This window comes from Onychomys torridus, chromosome 18 (assembly GCF_903995425.1).
Source record: "Onychomys torridus chromosome 18, mOncTor1.1, whole genome shotgun sequence".
Lineage (NCBI taxonomy): Eukaryota > Metazoa > Chordata > Mammalia > Rodentia > Cricetidae > Onychomys > Onychomys torridus.
The window spans coordinates 34,919,629-34,947,035 of NC_050460.1; the positions used below are offsets into that span (position 1 = coordinate 34,919,629).

Sequence of the window (27,407 nt, forward strand, 5' to 3'; positions counted from 1 at the left end):
TAGTACCATGTCCTTGCAGGGTTTGAGTCCCCAAACCTTGCCTGGGGGCAATGAGGGGATGAAGAAATGGCAGACGTAGGGACACAGAAAAGCTAGGATCAGGTGGTCTGGGCTCTCTGGAGAAGCTCCAGCACTCTGGAGCCCAGTGTGTTTATCATATACATCTGAACAGGAAAGTGGGTTATTGCACACAGCTGGAAAAGGATAAACAAGGAAGCAGGTTTAGTTAATCTCTATAGGAACCGTCTCTGCTGGGGACTGGTTCAGGCTGCAAACATCTGGGGAAAAGCTATAGTAGACATTTTCTGTAAACATCTGGGGAAAAGCTATAGTGGACATTTTCTGTAAACATCTGGGGAAAAGCTATAGTGGACATTTTCTGTAAACATCTGGGGGAAAGCTATAGTGGACATTTTCTGTAAACATCTGGGGAAAGCTATAGTGGACATTTTCTGTAAACATCTGGGGAAAGCTATAGTGGACATTTTCTGTAAACATCTGGGGGAAAGCTATAGTGGACATTTTCTGTAAACATCTGGGGGAAAGCTATAGTGGACATTTTCTGTAAACATCTGGGGGAAAGCTATAGTGGACATTTTCTGTAAACATCTGGGGGAAAGCTATAGTGGACATTTTCTGTAAACATCTGGGGAAAAGCTATAGTGGACATGTTCTGTAAACATCTGGGGAAAAGCTATAGTGGACATGTTCTGTAAACATCTGGGGAAAAGCTATAGTGGACATGTTCTGTAAACATCTGGGGAAAAGCTATAGTGGACATGTTCTGTAAACATCTGGGGAAAAGCTATAGTGGACATGTTCTGTAAACATCTGGGGAAAAGCTATAGTGGACATGTTCTGTAAACATCTGGGAAAAGCTATAGTGGACATTTTCTGTAAACATCTGGGGGAAAGCTATAGTGGACATTTTCTGTAAACATCTGGGAAAAGCTATAGTGGACATTTTCTGTAAACATCTGGGGAAAGCTATAGTGGACATTTTCTGTAAACATCTGGGGGAAAGCTATAGTGGACATTTTCTGTAAACATCTGGGGAAAGCTATAGTGGACATTTTCTGCACACGCTGTCAGCATTTGCACTCAGACCCAAGAAGAGAAAGGCTTGGCCACCCCTCGAGCCTCACCTGAGAAAGGCTTGGCCACCCCTCTAGCCTCCCCTGAGAAAGGCTTGGCCAATTCCGTGGGGCTGAGACTTTGGTCCTTAACATAGCCAAGCTCATGTCAACACACATCCACTCAAGACTTCACTTGCTCCCTATAAGATACCCTTCTTACTCTGTTGGTGTTACGTCCCTTTCAGTTCCCTGACAGTGTCCTGGAAAGTATGACAGAGCTTTAATAATAGTGTTTGAGTTATGAATTAGCATTTCTGGGAAGATTTCTTGTATACTGTACATATGTGGATGCACACATTCTTATCAGCCGAAGAAACATGAAGTCAACTAAGAAATAGACTGAAGAAATGGGGAAATTGAGTGGGTTGTGTGAAGTAGATCACTGCCTTCCCCAGAATGCTGTTCTTCTTTCCTGGCACACCTGTGCATTGGAGAGGGAGGATCCGAAGAGTGATCCTTTCCTGTTTCCCAGCCACAGCAATAATAATTAGAGCAAACAGCAATGCCTTAGACTTCATCTGTGCATGAAGTGTCTCTGCTGAGAGTGGACTTCCTTTTTCCCCAGCAGGTGTTTATGGGGTCCCTACTGAGTGCTCCCCACATTGATTGCTCTTTTCATTTATAGGAAGAAGTGGTCTCTGCTCTCCCTTCTGGAGCAGACAGTATAGTGAGGTAAGCAGGTACAGAGCAGATCGTTCCACAGTAGGTGTTGAAGCAGATGGTAGTTTCATTTAGACACAGGACGGTTGGTAGGGACTTGACTGCTGTTCACAGCAACAGAATTTAGAGGCTTTACCTGTGTGTGTGCTATTGTGTTTGGGCGCTCTAGGTTTGCATACACCTCAAGTTTCTGGGTACCTGTGGAAGCTGGGAGAATTGAGAGTTGAGGTGGGCGACAGGGTATAGTTGACTGGTGAGAGAGGGTGAGGGAGAGTGCAGAGGACATCCATTTGTAACTGATTCAGAAAGTCTCTTTCCATGTCTTTCCACACACCAGAATCTTTGCACCCGGAATACCTTCAGTGGCCAAATTCAGCAGACATTGTGTATCACAGTCCGCATGTGTCATGTGTCCTTAAACACCCAAGTTGCTTTGTTTTCTGTTGTATTCTGTCTCAGTTTATAGACCAGAGGAGCCAGCATAGTGCTCATCAGCCAGGATGAGGTGGGGGCTGAGGTTCTTCTCCTTCCTTGGCAGTATTTTGTATTTTAACCGAGAGTCTCACCCTCATGGCACAGGTGACCTTGCTGCTGAGGGCTGTGAGCATTGCTGGACCTAGAGTGCTTTCCAGTGTTTGGGGTGCTTCGGTACAGCTCTTTGATTCTTGTTATGTTTTCCCTTGGAGCCCTCCCTTCTTTTCAGAGTTTTACAGTGGATTGACAGTAATTTATAGTGAAGTTGAAAGTTTGACATGCACAAGGAATAAAAGAAGTCAAAGTACTGGAAGCCTGGTCTGTGAGTCAGGGAGAATAGCATAGGATCACTCTGGGCCACGTGGGTTTGAGCTTCTCAGGCCGTGCCCTGGCTTGTCTCTTTCTGAGCAGTTCATTCAGTGATTCATGTGCCTATCTGAAATGGGGCAATTACATCATTGGTTCAATTTTGCATTGGTTCATTCTTGGCTGAGAAGAGGATGACACTCCCCTTATTAACCTGGATTTTCTCATGGTCACAGCCATATGACAAAAGTACCAGGGTAAAGAAGGAGGGAGAGAAACAGGATGATCTGGAAGGCTCGTGGAGGTAGGCCCTGTGCCAGCACTCTCATGGGCATATCTGTTTGAGATATCATATTCCCATTGAGCTAAAGAGAACATGGGAAGCTTAATAAAGTTGAGTTACCTGTCTGTGATTGTACGGCCTGAAAGGTGCTGGCTTGGAATTCAAGGTCTTTCCATTGAACAGTACTGAGAATTTTCAACTACATCCATGCTCCATATCATCATCATTGCTGGTCCCTGTCTGTGTCTGTCTATAAAACCATGGCCAACTGAAGTGCCCCTGTTCTGTTTTTCCTGGTGCCAGGTTCTGCCTATAGGGAGCATTGGCAGCCTTGTACTGATAGAGTCATGGCACCAAGGGTAGAACAAACCGTAGGACAATGCTGGTTCTGTCTGCACCATAAACGACTGGAAACAATGGCGTTTACTGTGTGTTCTGTGCAGGCTAGCAGTTAAGAGCATGCTTGTACTTACACCGTCTCAGTTCATTCTTCAGATTATTTTGCTGTCTGTTCCTCAGGTGAGGGAACTTAGGCTTCGAGTTGTTTATGCAGTTTGCCTGAGTTCTTACAGAGCTGGTCAGTGACAGAGTTGTGATTTGAGATCTCTGTTTGCAATGAAAGCTTCTGAATGTGCTTTGGTGTTTTTGTACACAAACATTTTCATTGTGCTGCTTAGAGGAGGTTGTGGAAATGCATTTCCTGGAGAACTTAGCAAAATAGGGCAGGGAGACACTTTTGTTGAGAAGCCGAAATATGAGAAATGAAGTAGTTGGTACAAAGGCCTCATCTAGCTCTGATCTGTGAGGCACAATTATAGTGATTTCAAAAAGTGTGTGAACCATTTTTAGCATTTTTCGTGAGTTTATTTCCAGCCATTTTGTCCACAAGTATTCACTCACCAGGTCTTATTTAACTTAGTAAGAGCATTTGCAAGCTTTGGTCTAACAGATAGTCCATTCCAAACAGTATTCACTGTAGAAATTGCCAGCACTTGAAGGTATTCTGCTGTTTGCTTTGGATTTAATCAGCTCTGTTTTTATAAAGTTCCCTTCACTCTTGTGGCCTAAAGAATGAACCATCTGCCTGATTCGTCCTCAGCAAGGCATCTTGTCTCCGACTGGAGTTTTCCCCTTATACTTTGAAGAGGCACTAATGCTTGGCTCTTACCATTGCTCATATGCAGGAGGGTGGTCCTAGCAAAAATGAAGCCAGGTTCTAGGGTGATTAGCTAGCCCAATATAGCATTTGGATTTTCTCTCTCTTAATTGAAAAAGACTCAGAGAATGACATTACTTTTTTTTTTTTTTCCATTGTTTGATATCTGTGTGCACAGTCTTTGTTTTCCTATTTTGTGAATGAGTTTTGTGCAGGGTATCAGTTAACAGTAAGTGCATTTTAATGTCTTCCTGTTACTGTTCAGATTCAGGAGCTGGTTGCTGGCCCATTTGTGAGAAATCACTTTCTAGTTCTGGGTTATTCTGCTGTTCTTCAGTGGGGGCTGGAATTGGTAGTTGGAGTTTGCTTTAAGCAGAGTGAATTAAAGCCCTAGAAAAATTTGGTACTAAAACAGCAAAGTGTTCAGCAGCTACCTCCGTGGTGGAAAGGGAGAGAGCCCTTTTTGCTTTATGTATTTTCAAGAGTGTTGCAAAGTCCAGAGGAAGGCCATACAACATAGTAACATTAACAAAGACTGGCCATTACATTGTGTGAGGTATCACAAGAGTGAGTAGCAGGGTTAGATGTGTTTTCATTTGTGCCTTGCTGTTGCGAAGAAATACAGATGAGTATTTACTGCTTAGAGTAAGTAATGTATTGAAGGTAGTTGGGGGTGTGGACAGCTTTTTTTTTTTTTTAAGTGAAAAATTTTATATTCTGGTCTAAAATTCTTAAAGGTTTTCTTGTAGGCTTTATAGTAAAGGCTATGAATTCATATGACCAGGACTAGGGAATGAGTAAGTACTTAAACCTAGCAAGGGAACACTGCCCTATCTTCTTGCTCCTGTTTTTCCCCCACCCTCTTTTTTGACTCCAAGAATCTACTGGATGAAAAGTCTGCACAAGCTAGTGCTGGGCCTAGGGCACTGGAGGAGGGCTGAAGGGTGTCATCGTGCCGACCAGATTCAAAGCTTCTGTCCCTAGTGCACTGTTCATCCTCCAATCTAGCTCAGTTTGGCCTCCTTCCGGGTTCAGTGTTCTTGTGGTTCGACAGGACAGAATATATAAGCAGGTATTTATGTTTCATTAAGAAGTGTGTATGTCAAGGATGACCCCAGCTAAGCGTCCTAGCAATAGTGGAGAGGGTGCCTTAACTGGCCATCTACTGTAATCAGATTGGTGACTACCCTAAGTGTCATCAGAGAGCATTCATTCAGTAACTGATGGAAGCAGGTGCAGAGATCCACAGCCAAGCACTGGGCTGAACTCCTGGAGTCCAGTTGAAGAGAGGGAGGAGGTTGTACTAGCAAGGTGTGTATGTCAAGGTCATGACAGGGGAACCCACAGAGACAGCTCACCTGAGCTTATGGGAGCTCACAGACTCTGGGCCATCAGCTAGGGAGTCTGCATGGGACTGACCTAGGCCCTCTGCATGTGTGTGACAGTTGTGTAGCTTGGTCTCTTTGTGGATCAGGACCTGTCCCTGGGACATGAACTGACTTTTGTGAACCCATTCCCAGTCCTGGGATGCCTTGCCCAGCCTTGATGCTGGGGGAGGAGCTTGGTCCTGCCTCAACTTGTTATGCCATGCTTTGTTGACTCCCATGGGAGGCCCTCTCCTTTGTGAATGAGTACAGAGGAGGAGTGGATGGGGGAGGGGGTAGAAAAGAGGGGGCAGAGGGAACTAGAAGAGAGGAGGGAGGGGAAGCTGTGGTTGCTATGTAAAATAAATGAAAAAAAATTAAAAAGTGTATATCTGTTATAAGAGTTGCTGGCCATACTTTTGTGCATGTAGGAAACTTTATCCTTAGCCAGATTTTTATTCTGTTAGATAAAAAGGGATAACAAGAGTCAGTTTTTATTTCTTTTCTTTATTAACTACCCTTTTGAAAGTTGTGTATTAGCAAAGCAGTCTTGGCTTGATTTTCGGTCAGTTTTTTTACATCCCTCACTTTTTCTTTAAAGCACTTTTAGATAAAGTTGTACTAATAAGCTCATAATAATTTATTTTTTGAGGAATGGGAATTATATGAAAGGACTTAAACTGAATCTTGTGTGTTAATAAGGGAGTAAACATTTGCTTTCTCATTAGTCTTTGGCTTTTTAATTGTTAGTTCACTGAAGATTTGATTGTGTCTGCCCTTGGTTTTCCAGTAGGAAAGAGGTATTAAAATCTAACTCACCTTTTTGGGGGCGAGTGAAAGTGTCTGCATTGTGAACGTTTTGGGTTTTTGAGTCGTAGGCACAGTTAGGGTTTCCCTTAGTTGACTGCAGAGAGGGGCAGGAAGTGAATCCGCAGAGCGTTACATTTCCTCTTCCTGCCTGCTGTGCTGTGAAGGAGCTGTCCCTCTCTGCCTTCCCAGGGTCAGGGCTCGTTCTTTGTGCAGGTGCGGAGCATTGGGCTCCGGGCTGCTGGTCCTGGCTATGTGCCCACCTTTCCAGGGCGCATGAAGTATAGCGACACCGTGAACGTTGCTGGTCTTGGAGAGGCCGTGCTTGGTCGTTTTGTCTTGTTTTGGTGAGTCAATCTCAGTATGTTAATGAGGGTAAAAGGAAGCTTCATGAAATGAACAGCTTTCCAGTAGAGAGGCGTGCTGCCTTTCTGCCTGTACATCATAAGCAGAGTAATGGCATGCCACCTCTGTGTCTGAATCATCTGTTTCAGGAGGTCGGGAAGACTCTGTGATCTTAGAAAAAAAATCATAGGCTCTAAGTGCTGCTTCTCAGACCCTCCTGCAGGATTTCAGTGTGGGCATAAATAAAACTTGTAACTGACGGGGAACCTGGGAGCTGCGGAGATATCATCCAGTCCAGCCTATTCTTGTTTGTAGCTGGGAAAACCAGTGACTATTCTGTAGTAATTGAAAAGGTACTCCCCCCCCCTCTTTTACTCTTGAGGGGGCCCACCACCCAGCTCCCAAATAAATCACACACAGAGGCTTATTCTTAATTATGAATGCCTGACCTTATCTTGGCTTATTTTCTAGCCAGCTTTACTTAACAAATTATCCCATCTACCTTTGCCGCTGGGCTTTCCCTCGTTCTCTTAATTCTGTAAATCTTACTCTTACTCCATAGCTTGCTGTGTAGCTGGGTGACTGGCCCCCGGAGTCCGCCTCTTCTCTGGCTCCTAGCGTCTTTCACTCCTCCACCTTCTTTCTTCTCCTTCCTCCCAGATTTCTCCTTCTATTTATGCTCTCTGCCTGCCAGCCCCACCTCTCCTTTCCCCTGCCTCGCTATTGGCCGTTCAGTTCTTTATTAGACCATCAGGTGTTTTAGACAGGCACAGTAACACGGCTTCACAGAGATAAACAAATGCAACATAAACAAAGGTAACACACCTTACAATAATATTTTACTACAGGTACATTGCTAGGGGCAGGATTGAACTTTAGTCTGTGTCCTGTGTGTTCCAGATCCTCTTTACCACAGCTCTACCAGATTACCAGGATGGCTTCTATTACTTAGAAGAGCAGCACTGTGTTAGTCAGTGTTATTGAAGCTGTGTAGTCATGGCACCATTGTTAGTGAATTTTGCATTTTATTTCATGGAGAACAGAGGTGCAGGACTTGCTTCCTTCCTAAGGTTTCACTCCACTGTTGAGTGACTTTGAGATAGAAGATAAGTGAGAGGAAAACCATAGGCCATACAGGACCTTCCACACTTAGTTAATGCAGTTAAGTGACATTAGAGACTCACTGCAGTGATTGTTTGGCAAGTGTTTTTGGAATAAGGACACATTAACCTTCCATTTTTAGGTCTCCCGTCTTGCCAACTCTAGAATACTTGTTACAAGTTCTGGAAATATTGTCTATAAACTATGTTTCTGTGTCTGCCCCTCACTGAAAGTATAAAACACCATCCTAGAAAATACTATAGTGAGTAAGCAAAATCTAGAGCGTGCTTCAGACTTTTTATTCAGTAAATCACATGTACAGTAGTAGTAACAGATCATTGAGTATTTTAATGGGAAAGTAAAACTTTCTAAAAAGGTTTGTCATTGTGGTGGTTTGAAATAAAACGACCCCAGAGATTCACAGGGAGTGGCATAATTGGGAGGTGTGGCCTTGTTGGAGTAGGTGTGGCCTTGTTGGAGGAATTGTGTCACTGGATGGGACAGGCTTTGAGGTTTCTGATGATCAACCTTGGCCCCGTGGTTCACTGCTCCTTCCTGCTGCTTGAGGATCCAGATGCAGAGCTCTCACCCCCTCTTCAGCATCTTTTCTGTTTGCATTCCACCATTGCCTCAGTTTAAGGTTTCAATTGTTGTGACAAAATACCATGACCAAAAAGTAAGTTGGGGAGGAAAGACTTTATTTGACTTACACATCCAGATTATAGTTCATCATCGGAGGAAGTCAGAACAGGAACTCCAACAGGGCTGGAACCTGGAGACAGGAGCTGATGCAGACAGTGGAAGGGGGCTGTTTACTGGCTTGCTTCCCTTGGCTTGCCCAGCCTGCTCTCTTATAGAACCCAGGACCTGCAGCCCAGGTTGGCACCACCACACCCACAGTGGGCTGTGCCCTCCCCTGTTGATCACTATTTGAGAAAATGCCTTACAGCTGGATCTCATGGAGGCTTTTCCTCAGCTGAGACTCTCCTCTCGAATGACTCTATCGTATGTCAAGTTGACACGTAAAACCAGCCAGTAGAGCCATGTTCCTGCCATGACGATAGTGGAGTACACCTCAGAATTATAAGCCAGCCGCTAATGAAATATTTTCCTTTATAAAAAGTTGCTGTGGTTCTAGTTCTCTTCACAGCAGTAGAACCCTAACTGAGGCAGTTCTGTGACAGGGTTCAGACATAGGACCCATTGTCCTTGAAGATGGTAAGTCAGAGATTTTTTGTGTTGTAGTTGTGGTGATAATGCAGTCTTACATCCTTTTTGGAAAAGGGATGGGTGGCATTGAGGGCCTAAAGGACATCACGTCACTTGAGTCTTGTAAGCAGGTAAAGCTTCCCCACTCTCAGGCTGCCTACCCGTTTTTGGCGTTCTTAGGTCCTAAGGATCCTGTAGCTCTGCTTTCTATGCTTTTCCTCCTAGGAAGAAGCAGCTGGTCTGAAGAAAGGGAGGAAAAGGCTTGAGAAATCCAGTCTGTGTCAGGAATAGAGGCACTAGAAATAACCACACACCTCATCAGCTTGTTCTCTCAAGTTCAACAGAAGTCAGTCTCTTCCGGGGACTCCCTGCTATAAAAAAGGGTTGCCATTTTATTCAGGCGTCCTACTTCAGTGTCAGTAGATTGAAAAGGCTCATTAAACTATATTAAACATCTTTCTGCGGAACAACATTTGCTGCCTTGGACACTTTTCTCCTAGAAAGAGCTCTTAGTTACTTCTTTGTTTGAAGACATCTTGCATAATACCACCTCTTTGGTATTTCCTTCAAGTTTGTGGGTTTCCTAAGAGGACAGAGAGGGAGGGAGAAGGAGAGGCCATGTAACTGAGTGTTCTCACTAACTCCATCCTCTTTCCTCCCCGCCCCGCCTCTGGATTGGCTGTTTTGTTTCCATGTTCTCAAACTACGTAGGACCTTGTTCTCAAACTATGTAGGACCTTGCTCTGATCCCCAGACAGAGTGAAACAACAACATATTAATTGGGTAAAATAACGCAGTCAAGTGATAGAGAGGTAGGGAAAGCATGCTTAGAAAAATACTCAAAGAACCAATTGGTTTTATCTTTAGAATTGCTAAGTCTTCTGGAAGCAAAATATTCAGGCAATAATAGACTTCTAAGCAGCCTTTGTGCTTTATAAGTACACTATAAACATTAAATATTCTACTGGGGTAGTATTGTTTTTCTTTGGTTTTGATAGTACTTCATTTTTAAGATTATGTTAATGAAGACTTTAGGATTTGTTTTTTTCTTTTATGGTTGTGTATACAGTGATAGCTTAGCTTTTTACAGTGACATGTGAGGCATTGATTGCTTAAGTAGTCATGTTTGTGTGTCTGGCATTATTGTAGGGCCACATCTGCTGTCTGCACTGAGCTCATGCAGCATGGGTCTGGATTTAGGGCAGCCAGATTCAGGGCAGTTATATCTACAAAAGCAGTGAGCTCTAGGGTGAGAGTCCACCTTGGTGAACTCCTGGACTGTGCCTCAACAGGTCTGTAGATCAGGCAACTGAGCCTCTTTTAGTCAGTTTCTTGGCTGAAAAAACAGAACCAGGAGCCCCTGCCAAGCAGAGTCGTTTCCTAGATTAAAAAGTATGTGATAGGAAGTGAACTTTTAACAAGACATGCTGTAAATGGTGATGCTCCTGGTGATGGCTTTAACATCAGGACTTGTGTGTTCTCCATTTGGAGGGCTTCATCTCAAGGGTCTAGAATATGTAATATGAAATGGGTCACGTGTTGATGTGCTGCTCAATCTACCCTGCCTTCAGCTTGGCAAGTTGTCCATGGCTGGCACAGGTAGCACATTTGGTGGTGGCCCCTCCCTTCCCCTTCTGGGCAGTGAGGATTTTCCCTTGCATGGACTTGAATGCTTAGGATTTAGAACACCAGAGGACTTTTCAAAGGAGGCGCTTCTGAATGGAATCTCTGTCTGGCCCAGGCCCTCGGTCCTCCCATTCAACTCTGAGTACAGAAGTACTTTTGATACCATCTGCTGAGTTGTCAGCTCTTGTAGAGGTGCCACAGCTGAAGTGGCACAGGGGAAGATTATTAAGGGCACAGCCATCTAAATGGGAGCCCTTTAACAAAGGTCTGGCAATAAACATAGTTTCCTCATTCGAAATTGCTGTGGAGAAACCCCCCAGCATGTGGTACACAAAGCTGTACTGTTGTCTCACTGGGGCTAGCAGAGGGCTGAGAGGTGCTCGGACTTAATACAAATTTCCTGCTCTTGGGCCCTAGTCCTTGGCCCTCCTTCTGGTGTAATTGGAAGGAGAGGAAAGGATTATGGGAAACAGTGGTTTCTTTTATGCTGGTTCCCAACAGTGTCTTTGGATGGATAGGGGCTGGGTATGTATGGTAATGAGTTTTAGTGTTTTATCACGTATGGAAATGTGACATGACTATTATTTGATAGGTAGCTGTTTGTGAGGAAGAGAGGCCTGACAGCATAGAGACAGAACATTCAAGTTGCATTCTTAGACAACTGCTTTGGATTGAGACTAGATACCTGGGAGCCTAAACCCACTTAACCTCAGCATACTGCTCCAGAGAAGAACCCAGAGAGGCTAGGAGAAGCATAACTTCTTTGTATGTACCCTTGCCAGCCACTTCAGCAAATGATGAGGTCCCCGTTCTCAGACTGCTGTAGTGAGTTCATGGTAGAGCCATTTTGAAAAGAGTGAAAGCCCAACCTATATGTTAGGCTATGTCTTTACAAATTACAACTAAGACTGGTGACTTTTTATACTGTGTATGAATTCTTGGCTTCTTTGTCCTTTATGTTGGACATTGTAGTTTTCCAGGGTTTTTAGTGGTGAAATTGGTGGAGCTTGTAAAATAAAATGTTCACCCAGTTAGTTTGTTCTAGATAGAGAAGAACCAGAGTTGTTTCCAGAATGTGCACAAGTAGTCTTGTGTTTTCCAAACAAAGGGATTGGGAGAAGTAAATTTTTCTAGAGTTTTAAAACTGATAACATTCAGAGACCGGATGGATTGGAAAATGCAAGATTTCTATAGGGAACAAAGACTAGGAATTACATAGGATTCTGGCGTGAATGCATCTGTGAAAGACTTGGAATCCACCTTAACCTAACAAGAACTCTCCTGCTACATTTACAGTATAATCTAACAAAAGAGCAACACCAGTGTGCCAGCCCAAGGCTGAGGATGGAAAGAAGTGAGGTTTCACAGAGCCAGCCTGCCAGTGCTGGGGTGCTGTTAACCCCAAATACTCTTCTTGTCTGAGCACACAGGAATAGATTCTGGCAGTTGTGTTACAGCTTTTGTTTGCCATGTGGAGCTGTTGTGACATAGCTTTATGTATGTCGGGAGTTCTGTGGGTTTGATGTGACTTAAAGAGCGTTTATTTCACACACTTAGAAATACTATTTGCTCACATAGGAGAACATTAACAAAAGCCATATATCTTGGCCTGCAGTTTAAGAAGGGCTATGGCCTCTGGTGGTAGGTGATGTATGCTGGCAGGGGAGGGAGCTGGCTGTTTATACTTAACTTTATTTATAGTTAGCAAGCAGAAAATAGAAAGAAGTGAGGCCTGGCCATAAAACCTCTAGTCCTGGCTCACCTTTAGTGACGTACTTCCTTCGGCAAGTCTCCGCCTCCAAAGGTTTTATTACCTTCCCGGATAATACCACCACCAGCTGAGGACCAAAGGTTCAAGCACACCTTATGGGTGTACGTGTGGGGAGGGGGTGATTTCACATCACAGTGATACAGAGTCAAAAGAATAAGGAAGAAAGACAGTTTCGAAACAAGCTAAAGTCTAGAGTGTGAGTGTAGGCTAATTAATGAGTAATACTGGAATCATTTTTCTCAGCTGTGATAATAGTATTGAAAACTGCTGTGTACTGCTCCTTTTGTTTTTTGGAAAGGGTTTTCTTGATGTCTCTTTTTGAAATATTCATTGTAGTAATCTGTCTTACTAGGAGAAATAGATCAATAATGTTACTGTTAGCAGGTGTGTAATCTAGATAGTCATTACATATAGGGCCATTACTTTCACTTTTAGGTGTTTTAACAATTTAAAATAGAAAAATGGTATTTTCACTTCTGAAACAGTTCCTTTACAGATTGTATTTAAAATGTAGGCTCATGAATTCCTTTAATGGAATTTGTCATATTGCTTTTTTTCACTTTTAATTTAAAAAAAAAAAAAGCCCAAACAAAACAAACAAACAAACAAACAAAACCAAAGACGCTTGTGGCAATAACAAGGCTTATTCTGTGGTCCAGGGCATGGGAAGTTCTTGCTGTTTCTGTCGGTCCTGGACCAGCCACATAGTCTACTTCTGGGTTACCACCTTCTGTGGATCCATGCTCGCTCTCATTTTGATTGTTTCTGGGCAAAATTTCTCCCTTGGTCAGTAAATTGAACTAAAGTGGCTGCCCAGGCTTCTGTGCTGCAAGAATCTTTGACAGAGAAAAGTAGATTTGACTGATTTTTACCTCCCCTTTCTGAGTGATGGGTGAAGCTGGACACGGGAGAGGGTGGTGGTCATGACTTAGAGGGAAGGATGGTACAGCTTTAGTGGTTGTCAGTCAGTCACACAGTCTGGCTTTGCTTTAAGATAAGCATGAACATAACTGTCTTAAAGTTGGATGTTAGAAAGGTTCAGGAGGCCTGGAGCAGGGCCCAGCTCTCAACCATTGAGACATGGCCTTGGTCTCTTCAGTGTATTCCCCATAGTGTAAATGTATACACAAGTGGAATTGATTAGGTAGTGTGGAAGGAAATAAACTGTAAGCTGCTTATTTGCAGCTATTTTCAGATTTAGAGCCTTCTCAGAATTGAGGGTTTTTCTCCCCCTTTCAGAGAGTTTCCTTTAAAAGTTTGAGCATTGGTTGTGTTTTCCTTATGTGTCCAGCGTTGGCATCTTTGTCCTCATTCCCTTTGTTTCCTGTGCTAGGAAGGAGTGTTTTAAACTCTGTTTGCCCAGGCTAGGCAGCTTCTTTCCGGTGGAGAGAGATGTTGACAGGAAAAAGGCTAACATGGGTGGGCGCATGGTCTGGTCTGCTGAGAAAATGCAGCAGAGGTTTATTGGAGACTCCCTTCTACACACTGAGTAGAAAGAGCTATAATTTAACCTGGTTTTTATTAGACATCACCACCCTCTCTCTTACACACACACACACACACACACACACACACACACACACACACTTGGTTTTTATTAGACATCACCACCCTCTCTCTCTTACACATGCACGCACGCACGCACGCACGCACGCACGCACGCACGCATGCATGCACGTTCAAGATTGGAGTGTTTCACCTCTTCTCTCAGTGTGGTTTCCCAGCTCCTAGTCTGCATTTCATCTCAGAAGGCGGACTGATGGTGAAGGCTTTTTCCTGAGTAGGACAGCTTGCTGTGGAGCCATTGGCTTTGGCTGTGCTGGATCTGTTATCTAAAATATAAAATAGCCTGACTGTTGAATTCTCAGGGTTTGGGAAGCACGGCCCTGGTGCTTTTTTGGTGTGGTCCAGTGTCTCATTTGGCAGTGCACCTGCCGCTGCTTTCTCCAGGCCGCCACGGCTTTGGGTGCAGAGAGTATTTTCTGCCTGCTGGCTCGGGGCAGCCTCCCCCACACAGAGGTGCTCCCTTCTGTCTCAGCCTTTAATTAGTAGGACATTTGCTTTAATTTTGCTGTGCCAGCCTGGCTGGCTGATAGCTGGGTAGTGAGCTGTAACACACTGCTGCTCCTACTCAGACCTGCTATTCCTTTTACTCCGGCTCTCCTGCAGGTCACACGGCCTTTTGAGCATGGTGCCTTAATAGAAATTGGAACAGTTGCTCACTATAGAGTTATTTCTGAACTGTTTTTGAAAAACTAATTGAAACACAGATTTTCTTAATTTTTTTTCATAATGGTTACTTGTTTGTGTACTTTTCCCTTGACATGTACCTTATTACTACAATTACTTAAGCTGTTTAACTACATTACTGTCTTAATCATGATTATAGCAATAGTTTAATATAATGATTCTTATATGTACACTCACACACTCCCATATATAAGAGAGGCTTGGCCTGGACTCAGGGTCCCTCTGTTTAGCACACTCTCCCAAGTGCACCCCCACACCGGGCTCATTTTGAAGTTTCACAGACTAAAAGCATTACTGTGTGAAATCGTGGCGCTGCAAACAGCGTGAGGAGCAACGGCTTCTCTTCCTCCGGCCTTGTTTCTTAAGAAGAGGCTGGGACTCAGTATTTCCCTTTGATCATCTCCATTACATTGAACCGAGAAGATTAATCAGGGGTTCCTGGGCCGAGTCTCTGGCAGTCAGGTACAGAAGCTAAAATGGTGATGAGAAGCAGTTATGCTGGGCAGACAACTGTGGCCAGGTGGTGAGAAATTGTGACCAGGACCCAGCTGAATGTAGACTGTACGCATAGTTCACAATGCTGTTTCCTCTATCTATTCCTCACATGATGAATTGAAGACTGCCGTTTGAGAGTGGGAGGGCTATAAGAGGAAGGCTCCAGTCCTCTGCACACTTGCTCTTCCTGTATTAGAGGCAGAAATCAGGAGTGAAGCAGATTATCGCAGATGTTCAGTTATCACTGCTGCTGGCGTTGAGGTGATCCGGGTGAGGTTAGTAAGGCTCTTCTCCCCCCACCCCCCAGCTTGGCTCTCTAAGGCCTTGCAGGGCTAGGGCTCTAGCAGACCCACCCCACTGTCTTTACCCTGAGATTTTTTCACTTGGCTTCACTTGACTCAGTGTGCATTGAAAGGACACTGACCAACTGGAATGGCCAGGCATGGCCTCTGGTGAGGAGGACCAGAGGCTCACAGACTTGTAATTGTCATCAGGTCCCTCAACAATCATTCAAAATCATTCCATATGTTTTTCTCACCAAAAGGGCAAATTGTCTCCCCAGACTTACAGTCATTTTAAACTTGGTTTGTGAACTTAGGGTGAAATTTAATGAATTTTGCAGAAATTCTTTTAGAGTATCAAATTAGAAACACACCTACCAATTAAATAGAGCAGAAGTATTAAAATAATTTGTTTTCACACAAACTTTGTTCTGTTTAGATTGAGGACAGTTATGACTTACTTTCCAAAAACCTGAATGAAATTATTTTCTGTTTTCATTCAAGGAGGGCAGAGTAAAGTAGCAGCAGACATTAGTGTCCATCTTTGCTTTGAGGTGTAGGTGTCCAGTGAGGGGAGGTGATGATGTGAACCTAGGCTGCTCCCCACTTTATGTGACTCTGAAGCTTTGTTTTTGCTAATGGATAAAGTTGATTTATTTGCATTGTGTTTCCAGAAAAGTGTAGTAGGAATTCATGTTGGTGCAGGGTAGTGTTCATGGATGTTGTATGGATACCCATTTCATGTGCTTCGTGCCGCATTACCAGACCCTCCCTGAACTTCATTGAAGAGTCTACTACTGGATGGAGTAGGAAGTCTGCCTGTCCTGCTTTTGATGTTTTCCCATCTGAGCATCCCAGAGCACCAGGAACTCTTTAATTTTGAAGCTCTTGAATGGCAATGTGGAAAGGATAGGAAAAGGGAAGGGGGCAGGGGAGGAGAGGGAAGGAAGACAATGCCAAGAAACAGCCTCTGAGCGGAAGTGTCTGTCTGTCTTGAGGGGCCCCTCACTGAGAAAACAGGAAAAGAGAACCAAGGGCTGAGGCACCCTGGCTTTTGAATTATTGCTGCTTCAGTTCAGTTACTTTAAAAAATTGTCAAGTAAAAGTAACTTTAGTTTTCTTTGTGTGTACAAGCCTGGAAAGAGTTTTTTACACATGTATGGACTGTTGAATCTATAGTTAGAACAGATCCATTATCCTAAAGCCTTCTATGTGTTCTTCCTTGGACCTCAGGGGTCATGTACAAACAGTCCCACAGGTCTTCTCCAGAGGCAGGCTCTGGGCCTATCCAGCTAGGTATCTGGTTTTTGTTTTCACTACATTTTTGTTGGTATATAAATTTAATGGTGAATAGGGTTTCCTGCCCCTCCCCCCATATATATATATATTTCTTATTTTTTTTAAGGGTTGAATTAAGGTTGTAGCCATCCATCTGTAGGTTTCATATTCCCCTGTCAATATAAATTCCTGAGATTTCCTGTGCATTGTTGTGCAGTGACTTTGCAGGGCTACAGTATACAGTGTATGAGGGCAAAGACATGGGCACCTGGCTTATGAGGAACAACAGGGGTGTCTGGACCTGGACAGGCGATGTCCTGTCCACTGCAGAGGCAAATGAGTTGATTCATGGCTGCCTGCTTTCCTTTTTTCTTCTCTTCCCTTCCCTCTCCTCCCTCCCTCTCATCCCTCCCTCCCTCCCTCCCTCCCTCCCTCCCTCCCTCCCTCCCTCCATATGATCGTGTTTTCTGTGAAGAAGTTGTATCTCAGTGAGCTTATCCCTGGATGGTCTGTTGAAGGAGTTATGCTTACATGGAATTGCCTGGAGCCTAGAAGGAAAGGTCATCTAAGGGCTTTGAAGGGTCCGGCTCCTGTGTGCAGGCCTGGACTAGCAGGGGGTAAGAGGTGAGAGTCCAGTAATTCATGATTTGCCATCTCTGTTTCTCCTTTCCTTCTTCTCCCAGTACCTTAGACCACAAAAGCACCAACTTCGAGCATGGTGAAAGGAGGGTGAGCACACCTACCTATAGTTTGCCTGCGTCTGACATATTTCAGTTTTGCTCTGGGTTCTGTTTGCACGGTAGATTTGTGTGCTCAAAACAGTAAAAGGCGGAAAGGATTCGGGGCTCTCAGAAGTCTCCTCTGGTGCCTGCTTCCTGTATTGTCTTCTTGTCAGTTCAGCACCTCTTGTTCCAGGAATCCAGGAGACAACCATACATCTTATTAGCTGTGGTATGATGTTCAGTTTACTGCCACGTGTGATAGTGTTTCGGGAATTTCACAATGTTTCTTACTGAGAATCTGGGTTTTGGTGTTACGTACTGTGTGCTGACACTACTGTCCATGGAGTAAGGCACAGTAGATCTAGATCAAGCATATTTGACTAAAACCAAACCAAACCCACATAGTAACAGCAACAGTCTCTTCCGAAGACTCAGCTGTGGTTCAAGACCTACCAGTGTCCTGGGCCTTGCAAGTATTTTTTAGGACTCTTGGTGATAAAGGCCGAGAGGATGCTGAGAGCTGCTCCTGGCCTAAGGGACCAGTCCCTAGGGGCAGTTGTCAGGTCAGTTTTAGATACTGATTCCTTGGGCCTAGCCTAAGACAGCAATTTTAACGCAGGCTTTAAAATGGTGAGCCTTTTGGAAGAAGAACACCAGCAGGAGAGGGAAAGCAAGGCTGGAGATGGTAATGGGGTATGCCCAAAGTTCATGATACCCTTGAACAAAAGGGTTACAAAACCCATTGCTTTGTTCTCTGAACACACTAGGAAAGTTTTAAAAATTATGTAATTCCCTGATTTTTTTGTAATGTTCAGCAAAATAGTAAAATACAAATATCACACCACTACTCACTCCCTACAACAGAAATGTGATGTCCAGCCTAGTCAATGAATTACCAGGGAGAAGACCCCACTATTAATGTTTAGAGAGTGGTTTCTGGTTTCAGGAACCTTCAGAAAGCACCTTATTATGGTGCCAGGGTAATGTGAAATGGGAGATGTGTAGCCATATCAAGCCAAAACAGAATCTTGTAATGTAGGTGCTAACAAACTTTTGCTACTGTTATTCAGCAATTGAATCTATGACCTCATACCTCACGGAATCACATATAAATAATAACATGTAGCAGTGTGCACCATCAATTTATTTATCAAATGGTCTTTTTCTCCTTTTCTTTTTTATTGACTGGCGTTCCTAGTTTGACTCCAAAAGCAGTGTACCTGTATCTAGGCCCATGAGCAGTGCTTTTTAGAGAAGCAACAGTTTGCAACGTTAATTGGAGGTTAGGTTAGTGGTGAGTAGAAATCCATGGGCAGGTCAGCAGCCCAGAATGGAACCAGCATCCTTTATCACATGCTCTTTTGTCTTTTGATAGTGTCTGAAGTGCTGATGCTTGTCCCTAAGCCAATGGGAAACGTTTACTCTAAGTGCTTTAGTGATGTTTGAACTTACATTTCAGTGTCACGATGATGTGGATATATTTTCACAGAATGAAGTATGTTAAAAGTCACAAGAGAGAAATGTATAGAAACTTCTTGGGTGAGGAGATAATACTACAATTCTGTTTGGTCTTTTATTCTGGACAAATGGTTACCATTATAATAAACAGGTTTTTATTAAAATTCGTAGGTGGATGGTAGTAGATGGTACCTGTGTGTGTGCTCATAGAGGCCAGAGGTCAATGTTAGGTACCTTCCTCAACTCATCTCTACCTTATTTATTTAGTTTCTACAACAAGGTCTCACTGAATCAGGAGCTCACTGATTGGCTAGACTGGCTGGGCAGTCAGCCCTTGGATCGTCTCATCTTTGCCCTCAGTACTAGCGTTCATTATAGGTGCATTCTGTCATGACCAGCTTTTTACATAGGTGCTGGGGATCAGAATGCATTACCCATTGTGCTATTTCGTATCTCCTGAACCCCTAGTATTTTTTTGAGACTCCCTATGTAGAAGTGGAACTCTACGGAACCAAGCCAGCCTCTACCTCATGAGTGCTGGAATTAAAGGCTTGCGCTCTCACACCTGGCCCTAGTGTTCATTCCTAATGCATCAGGACAGAATATGAATTTGAGGATTAGCATGAACAGATCGACTAATTACTTACTTGTGAATGTATATTTCTTATGCATAAGTTTGCATACAGTAAAGAGTAGAGAATTTTTCAAGTGAATGAAGGGAATGGTAATTGTATTGGTATGATACATGTGGTCATAGTCAGAAATTTCCATTGTCCTAAAACAAACCTCCTCACAAAACAATCCAAACACTCACTAATTTGATACTTACATGCTGAGGAATGACAGAAGAAAACATTAAAAGTCTCTTTTCTGTAATAGAACTGTAAGTTTCTGTAAAAGCAGTAAAAACACTGCAGTTCACCATAGGCAGTAAACAGTTTTGACTCTGAGCTGGGGTGTCTTAGGCGGTATTCCTTGGTGTTGGATGGCACAGAGTACTCATGCTGTGTGTGTCCAGAGCCCAGGCTGCAGGGAATCCGCACGATGCCAGAAATACCTGGAATCAAGTGTTTGAGTTTTTAATTAATTTTTCCCTTTGCTTGTTCAGAAATTTTTACTGTTGCCTAATTTTTTTTTATGGCCCCATATTTAATTTTGTTCCCTTTATGGGGTCTGAACCCATGGTTTAAGAAGCTATGTTTTGAGACAGTTTCTAAATGACAGAACAAGTATGTAGAGCCCAGATGACTAGGCCCTTTGTACTACTGGGTGTAATAATTCCCCGAAGCTATCTAATGGCAAGGACTGGATCGTACTTGGTGTTCATAATAATTTCTCTGAGCCTTTAGGAAAAGCACTTTTATATGGTACTCAGGAGTTCAAGGTTTGGAAAGTTTCTCTTCCAGATTGGTCCCTTAAAGAAAATGTGGTACATAATGCATTTGCTTTTTGTTTTTTTGCTAACTCTGCTGTGCAAGATGGTGACTCATTGATTGGGGAGGGGCGTGGCTTCAGATACTCTTACGGTCAGTTTGCCTAGTTATCTTTAGTGCTGTTGTAGATAAGCAGCTTTTACCCAAGGAAGGTATGATTTGATAGAGAGGTTTTTAAACTCTCGAGAGTGGTCGTCGTCGTCTTCTTCTTCTTCTTCTTCTTCTTCTTCTTCTTCTTCTTATTATTATTATTATTAAAACCCGTTCTAACTGATCTCATAGTACACATTCTAAAGTTTCCTCTGTCTGCCTGCTCACTCGAAGCACTGGTCCTGGGAGATGGAGAAGCAACAAGCAAGTGTTAGTTGTCAGGAGAAGTAGGAGCTACAGGATGAGATATGCAAAGGTGTGAGCTTGCCTGTCTTTAGCCACATACCAGAGGCCAGTGATGAGACCTGCACCATGGGCCAGGGGCTCCTTGGGGCCTTATTCCCACCGTCCTGTCCTGCAGGGAGCTGTTTAGAATATCTAGCTGTTTTCTCAAGTGCTCTCAACTCTTCCCTTAGGCTGGCGGTATGCTTCCTTAGATAGCTCACAATGCTGTCTGCCTGCCATGTACCCTCTTTCCGCTGTTACTTTATTTTATTTTGTAGACACTTCTTGTAAAGTCCACTCAAGTGGTTTTGGGGTTTACAGTGCAGAACCAGTTACCCTGGTCTCTCTGCTTGTGGGATGGATGGGTGGATGGAGTGATCATCAGATCGCCTTGTGCTGAACTCACCCTGTTTCGCACAGAGCTATGGGGTTCCTTCCATAGGTGCTTTAGAAAGCAAACTAGAGCAGGGAGGACCTTGGCATTTTCAAGCTGACCTCTTGGTGGTCTATGGGAGATGCTGCTGTGATGGATGTGTTGGTCCCAGACGAGGCACTGTGTTGGCGTGGCTCTTTGACATTCCTCCTCATATGAATTGCATCTAAGGGATAGGGGAATCTCAGTCTGGCCTTTGTGTGTGTGTGTGTGTGTGTGTGTGTGTGTGTGTGTGTGTGTAACTTCAAAAAATATTTTTTGAGATCATATTATAATTACAACACTTCTCCCTCCCCTTTCCCCCTCCAAACCCTCTTATATACCCTCCATTATCTTTTTCAAATTCATGGCTTCTTTTTCTCATTAGTACACACATATTCCACATCTGTCTAAAGTTTCCTTTGTTCTTTGCTAACTCTGTTGTGCAAGATGGTGACTCATTGATTGGGGAGGAATCAATATGTAAATATATATTCCTAAACATTACCTGTTCAGTCTGTGTAATCTTACTTGTATGTTTTCTGGGCTGACCATTTGGTACTGGGTAACCAGTTGGTGTGCTCTTCCCTGGGGAAGACTGTCCCTCCCACTCCCAGCATTCCTCAGAAGTGAGCCTCAAAAGTACACAAGAAGCCACTAGACACTGCTTTAGGAAGCCATGGATCTTGTCTTGGTCTCTTCAGTTCTCATGTTGGAGCTGGAGTAGAAGTCTACACATTATGTGGGAACAGGAACAATATTTTTGTCTGTTTTATTCTTGAGCATGACTTGTTTACTAGAAAAGCTTAACACTTCTCCCTTAGGCAATTTCTTTTAAAAGGTGTGTGTGTGTGTGTGTGTGTGTGCGCGCGCGCGTGCGCGCGCATGCGCGTGTGTTCACATGTGCACATGCCATCTATGTACAGGTACCTGCAGTAGTTAGAAGAGCATATTGGGCTAGGTGGTGGTGATGTACGCCTTTAATCCCAGCACTCAGGAGGCAGAGCCAGGCCGATCTCTGTGAGTTCAAGGCCAGCCTGGGCTACAAAGCAAGTTCCAGGAAAGGCGCAAAGCTACACAGAGAAACCCTGTCTCAATAAAACAAAACAAAACAACAACAACAAAAAGAGCATGTTGGATCCTCTGGGGCTGGAGCTACAGGTGGTTGTGAGCCTTCTGGTGTGGGTGCTTGAAACCAAACTTAGGTCCTGGAAGAGAAATATACACTCTTGACCACTGAGCCATCTCTTCAGACCCCTTCATAAACTTGATTTAAGAGAAAGTTATTTCTCTGTGTGTATGCTCACACTTGTGTGTGCATGCAGGTGCATTTGTCTGGAGGTCAGAGGATAACCTTGGGTGTTGGTCCTTACCTTTTACCTTGAGACCCAGGATCTCTTGTTGATTGCTGCTCCATGGATTGGGCTAGCTAATCCTGGACGTCCATGGCTTCTCCTTTCACTGCCCTCCTCTTGCCGTAGGAACACTAGGATTGCAGACAGGCTCCGTTCAGCATTGTTTGAGTGAGTGCTGTGCTTTTTAAAAGGTGTGCTTTTACGCACAGAGTCATCTGCCCAACACCCAGTGAACATCTTTAAATCCAAACTAACCGTTGCAAACCACCAATAAAACATCACTAAAATGTCTAGGAACCAAGGTTTCTGAAACAAAGCTTGTAGTTCAGTGGAAATGAGAAGCAGCCAGACCTGCTTCCCTTTTTACACCATGATGAAATCTTTTCCTAAGCTTTTGAGAGAGCTGCTGTCTTGGTTGGGTGTGCAGTGTATGGCACTGCCTGTTTGTCTGCAAAGAGTTTGCGTGGTTTTATGGCAGGGCTTGTCCTCCTAGGTGAATCATTGTGTTCTTCCTCTTACTTTTGGCCACCTGTACATCTGTTCTGATATAGAGAAGATTGTTTGCTGCTTCATTCTGAAGGAGCCCTTGTTCTACTCTTTGATTGATTGTCTTCAGGTTATTATTGCTCCCTAGAAACTACCCTTTTGCCCTTCCCAGCAAAGGAGAACAGTGGTTTCTCACTATCCTGTGTTTCCACTAGAGTACAAATAGTGTTTCTCTTCTAGGGCAAGTACAGTGTTACACACACACACACACACACACACACACACACACACCCCTTCTCCCTGAGCAGGTACCATGTTCTTAAGCAGTTTTGGATTAAGCTTGGTAGACTTACTTGAGAAAGCATTTTGATTTCCAATATTTATTGAAAGAAAATGGCTAATGAGATAACTGAATAAACAAAAGCCCATTATAAGTTTTGGAGACCCATGGGCTCTGAATTTGCCCTCATACACCTTTCTGTTCTCTATAGATGCTCTTTGTCATAGAGGCCCAAGCCAGGGATGGACAGTATATGGTTATTGTTGGTTATTGTGTTGCTATATTTGATTATAAATTAGTATCAATATTTGTAGAATAATATACTAGAAGTTTATGTTTAATTTGATTAGATAGGATGTATCTGTCTTAAAGTGCACATCTGGTAGGGGAAGTAGGTCTGGGTGTCAACTTGAGCTGGTCAATGTAATTGTCTCTAAAGTTTAGTTTCTCTGTTTTATAAAATGATGCTTGTGTTATGTTCTGTGAGGAATATGGGAGTTTGCACAGGAGACACCTGTTCACCAAGTGTCCCCAGAGTGGGGCTTTGCAAGTGTCTATGCTCTGCTCTTACAGGACTACAAGGCTGTATGGGCCACCAGATCATGTTTGCTGGAGCTGAGGTGACATGATCTGGCACTTGTCTGTGCTATTGAAGCTAGAAAACATTTACTTTTCCATTAAGCATCTGCTTACATAGTTCCATAAAGTAAACAAAACCTCCTGTAGTATTGCATCTGATTTTAGGCCGAAGGATGCTGCAACACAGAAGCTTTAAAGAAGGGCAAGCTTTTGACAGACACACCACGAGCAGGAACCATGCTAAGTTATAGTGCACCTCCTTCTCAAACGTGCACTAGCAGCAAGGATTTGTGAGGGATAGTTGAATTGAATGCAATGTTTTCTGATGGAGCTGGGCATTCTTAAGCCTGGAATTTGAGATGCTGAGGCAGGAGGATCAGGAATTTGAGGTTAGTGCTGGTCTCATGAGACCTTGTTTCAAAAAACCAAAACCCAACTAACCAAACAAATTTCTTGATGGAGACATTGGCGTAAGGTATGTTGGGACCATCCCTAAGAGTTAGAGTCCTAAGCTTTGTCTTTAACATCTTGGATACATTCATGTATCTGCCAAGTTCCTGTTTATGTGAAAGAGACCATGAGACTGTGCCTGTCAGTGGACACAGTGACTCATCAGATATTTTAAGGAGTTGTAAGTGGTCTAGGTGAAGATTCCACAACATGCATCTGTTAACTAGTATTTGATGCTAGAAGATTATCTAGGAAAACAGAACCATTGCCATTTCTCCCCTCATGGCATTTAAAAGCTTCCCTTAATGTTATTCCCTCTGACTTTTCTGGGGGACCAGGGACAACTTCATTAAAGGTGGAGACAGGCTGCAGCCGTGTCCTGAGTCTTAAAGCTGTACCATGTGATTTTTCTCGGAACATGTGTTAGGTATTGCATATTTGCAAGCGCAAGGTGGTGATTTTGACTCGGTCCGAAACACGAAGGAGAGTGGAGAGTTGAAAAGTAGGCTGTTTTCCTCGGCTTGGATCTCTGCCATGCCTAGTGTGGTTTTTTTCCCCCTCTTAAAAAAGAAACATTCATTTTCTTGGGGGTGGAGGGTGGGAAGCAAAAATGAATCAAAAGCTATGAGGTTTCTCTGTTGAGGAGTAATTCTGGTTACTGGGAGCCAGGCAGATGTCACTGATAGGGCATTGTTAGTTTACTCATTTGGAATAAGGAAGACGACACAGTTTAAGAGCAGTTTGATAGACTTGTGTTTTCTAGATCTAGAGTCCCTCCCCTACTCTATTTTATCTGAGCCAGTCCAACATAGCATACCTATCTTCTGGGGCAGGGCGTGGGGAGCGGGGAGCCCGAACAACTCGGTTTTCTCCCACCACCTCATTTCTAGCTGTGAGAAATTTGCTGTAGTGATTTGGAAATAGCCTTTCATCTACTGTAGAAAGGCTGAAAGACTAAAGGGCTGTGTAGGAGAAGATCATTGTATCCTTTACATGGCGATGTCAGAGGATAAGGTTACACTGTGTTTTAAATGTACTCTTCCTTCTTGGGTTCAAGAAAAGCAGTTTGACTCTGTGATTGTGCTGTCACAGTCATGGGAGAGTCTTGATGCTATTACTGATGGAGGGGACAGACTCATGGTCTGGGGTTATATTTGACCACTGCCCCAAGTGTCCCACCTTGTTTTTTGCATCTTGATTATTGTATTTCTCAATGCTATGAAGTATACCACTACTGTGCCTGTCCTTCATGGAGCCCAAGATATACTAGTCTAAAACTTGTCTTCACTACTGGTTGCTCAGCATACCAGTTGTTCCTTAATTACAGTGTTTTAGGTGTCAAATAGTAACATTTTCAGGGACTGCTCTGTCCTTGTGACTGGAGTTCCTGCACAAGTTCTGAGTAAGTGGAGAGTTGTCCTTGGGTTTGATGTTAGAAACTCCTTCTCTCTGTCATGAGGCCACAAGATAGACAGATTTGTGGAAAATGTGAGGATGTCATTTCTGCTTTGCATTGTTGCAGAAGGGTCATTTGTAAGAACTGAATCCTTAGCCAGCTCATGTTCAGGATAGCTAGGTGGTTCCTCGTCATTGCCTTGAGAAATGCTAGCAAAGCATTGCTGCAGAGAGCAGGCTGACAGCTAAACCCATCAGTGCGAGAGGAGAATTCGAGCAGACCTTTTGAAATACAGAGTGACATGAATGAGCTACATAGTTTTAGTTCCTAGATGAAAAATTATAGTTGTGACAAAGTTATTTTGCTTGTCCCTGAATCTTTTTGTATACTTCTTTACCCTGCATCATAGTCTCCATACTCTCTACAGTGACTTTTGGGGCTGTAGGAAGATTTTAAAGAGGAATGTTCATTGTAATTTGTGAAATCAGGTAGTTACTATTGGGATTCCACTAGGAAAATGTAATTACTCATTTATGGTATAAAATAAATATCTAGAGTTTTATTTATTATTGTTTTTGGCCATTGAAGGAATGGTTGGTAACCCCAATGTATAGACAAACACATTATGTAAATGGATTGGAGGGCTGGAGAGATGGCTTCCTGATTTTGTTTCCAGCACCCACATATTGGCTCAGAACCCACTGTAAACTTCAGTTCTAGGGGGATCTGTTGCCCTCTACTGGCCTTCATGGACTCCTGAATGCATGTAGTGTGCATAAACGTACACAGGCATACATATAGAAATGTAAATTTAACAAAATAGTATTTTAAGTACCTTGGAGACATTGATACATTAAACCTATGAGAAAAAGAATTGGTATTTTATCTAAATTCATTTGATATATTAGTAATAGGAAAAGCATGAGGAAGAGACGCTGTGTGAGAAACTTTAGCCATTCTGTTTGGATGGCTGTCCAGAATGTTGGTATTAATTAGTCTTTCTTTTCTGTTTCTTCAGGGTCGACATGTTAAAACAGGTCAGCTGGCGGCCATCAAGGTTATGGATGTCACCGAGGTAAGGTTGGAACACACATGTTTATGAAGAGATGGTGATTTTAAAATTAACTCCTGTCCTAGTACAAGAGCCTTTCCATGCTTGGAAATTGTGATCACTTGAGCACATGGTTCTCCTGTGGCATTTGATGCTCATGGTCCAGCGGCAGGCCAGTTGACATACTTGAGTTGTTGCAGATGGTCCCCAAGTAACTAAGTCAGTAGCAAGCATTTGCTTAATTTTTTTTTTTTTTTTTTTTTACAATCAGCCCATAACACCTGCCCTCCATCTGAGTGACATCATCCTTGGCCACAAAATGGACTGTAATTGGTAACATCTTCACTAATAGAAAAGATTGGAGGAGGGATCATGGAGGTCACATGAATAGAGATTGAAGGGAGAGCTTCCCTTAGGGTATTAGTCCACACTTGTTCCATTTCTTTTCTTTTTAATTTTTTTTTTTTTTAATCATGGGAGAAGAAAATATCCAGCCAAGTTCCCAGAGATTGGAAGAGAAACATCTGTTAGAACATTAGTAGATTGTTGGCAAAATTGAGTGGCAAAAGATAGTTCTTGAAATGGTTGATGAGGATTTACTGTGCAGCTTTACATGGAAAAAGAGAACTGAGCCAAACAAGGTGTGAGTTCACACATGTGCACATGCAGGGGTGTGCCTGTGTTGAGTGTATGTGCATCTGAAAGTGCTTACTTATTTAGTAAAATAGACACAGGTTATGAGGAACTACATCCACCTCATTTTAAGTTCTTTTAATCAGTTTTGTCTCCTGCATTCACTACCTTTTATTCCATGCTGATTCAGATTCAACACAGTCACAGTTTGCTAGAAGAAGACGATCTTAGGAGT

At 43.2% G+C, this 27,407-nt stretch overlaps 1 protein-coding gene across 44 annotated transcripts in view; it reads left to right on the forward strand.

Moving 5' to 3' along the window:
* The window catches only part of Map4k4 (mitogen-activated protein kinase kinase kinase kinase 4), a 153,495-nt gene that overhangs the window by 38,928 nt on the left and 87,160 nt on the right, over positions 1-27,407 (forward strand). For all 44 annotated transcript variants that reach the window (XM_036167653.1, XM_036167656.1, XM_036167660.1 and 41 more), the window contains exon 3: positions 26,507-26,563. In XM_036167653.1, the coding sequence (XP_036023546.1) occupies positions 26,507-26,563 (57 nt within the window). The remainder of the gene's footprint in view (positions 1-26,506; positions 26,564-27,407) is intronic.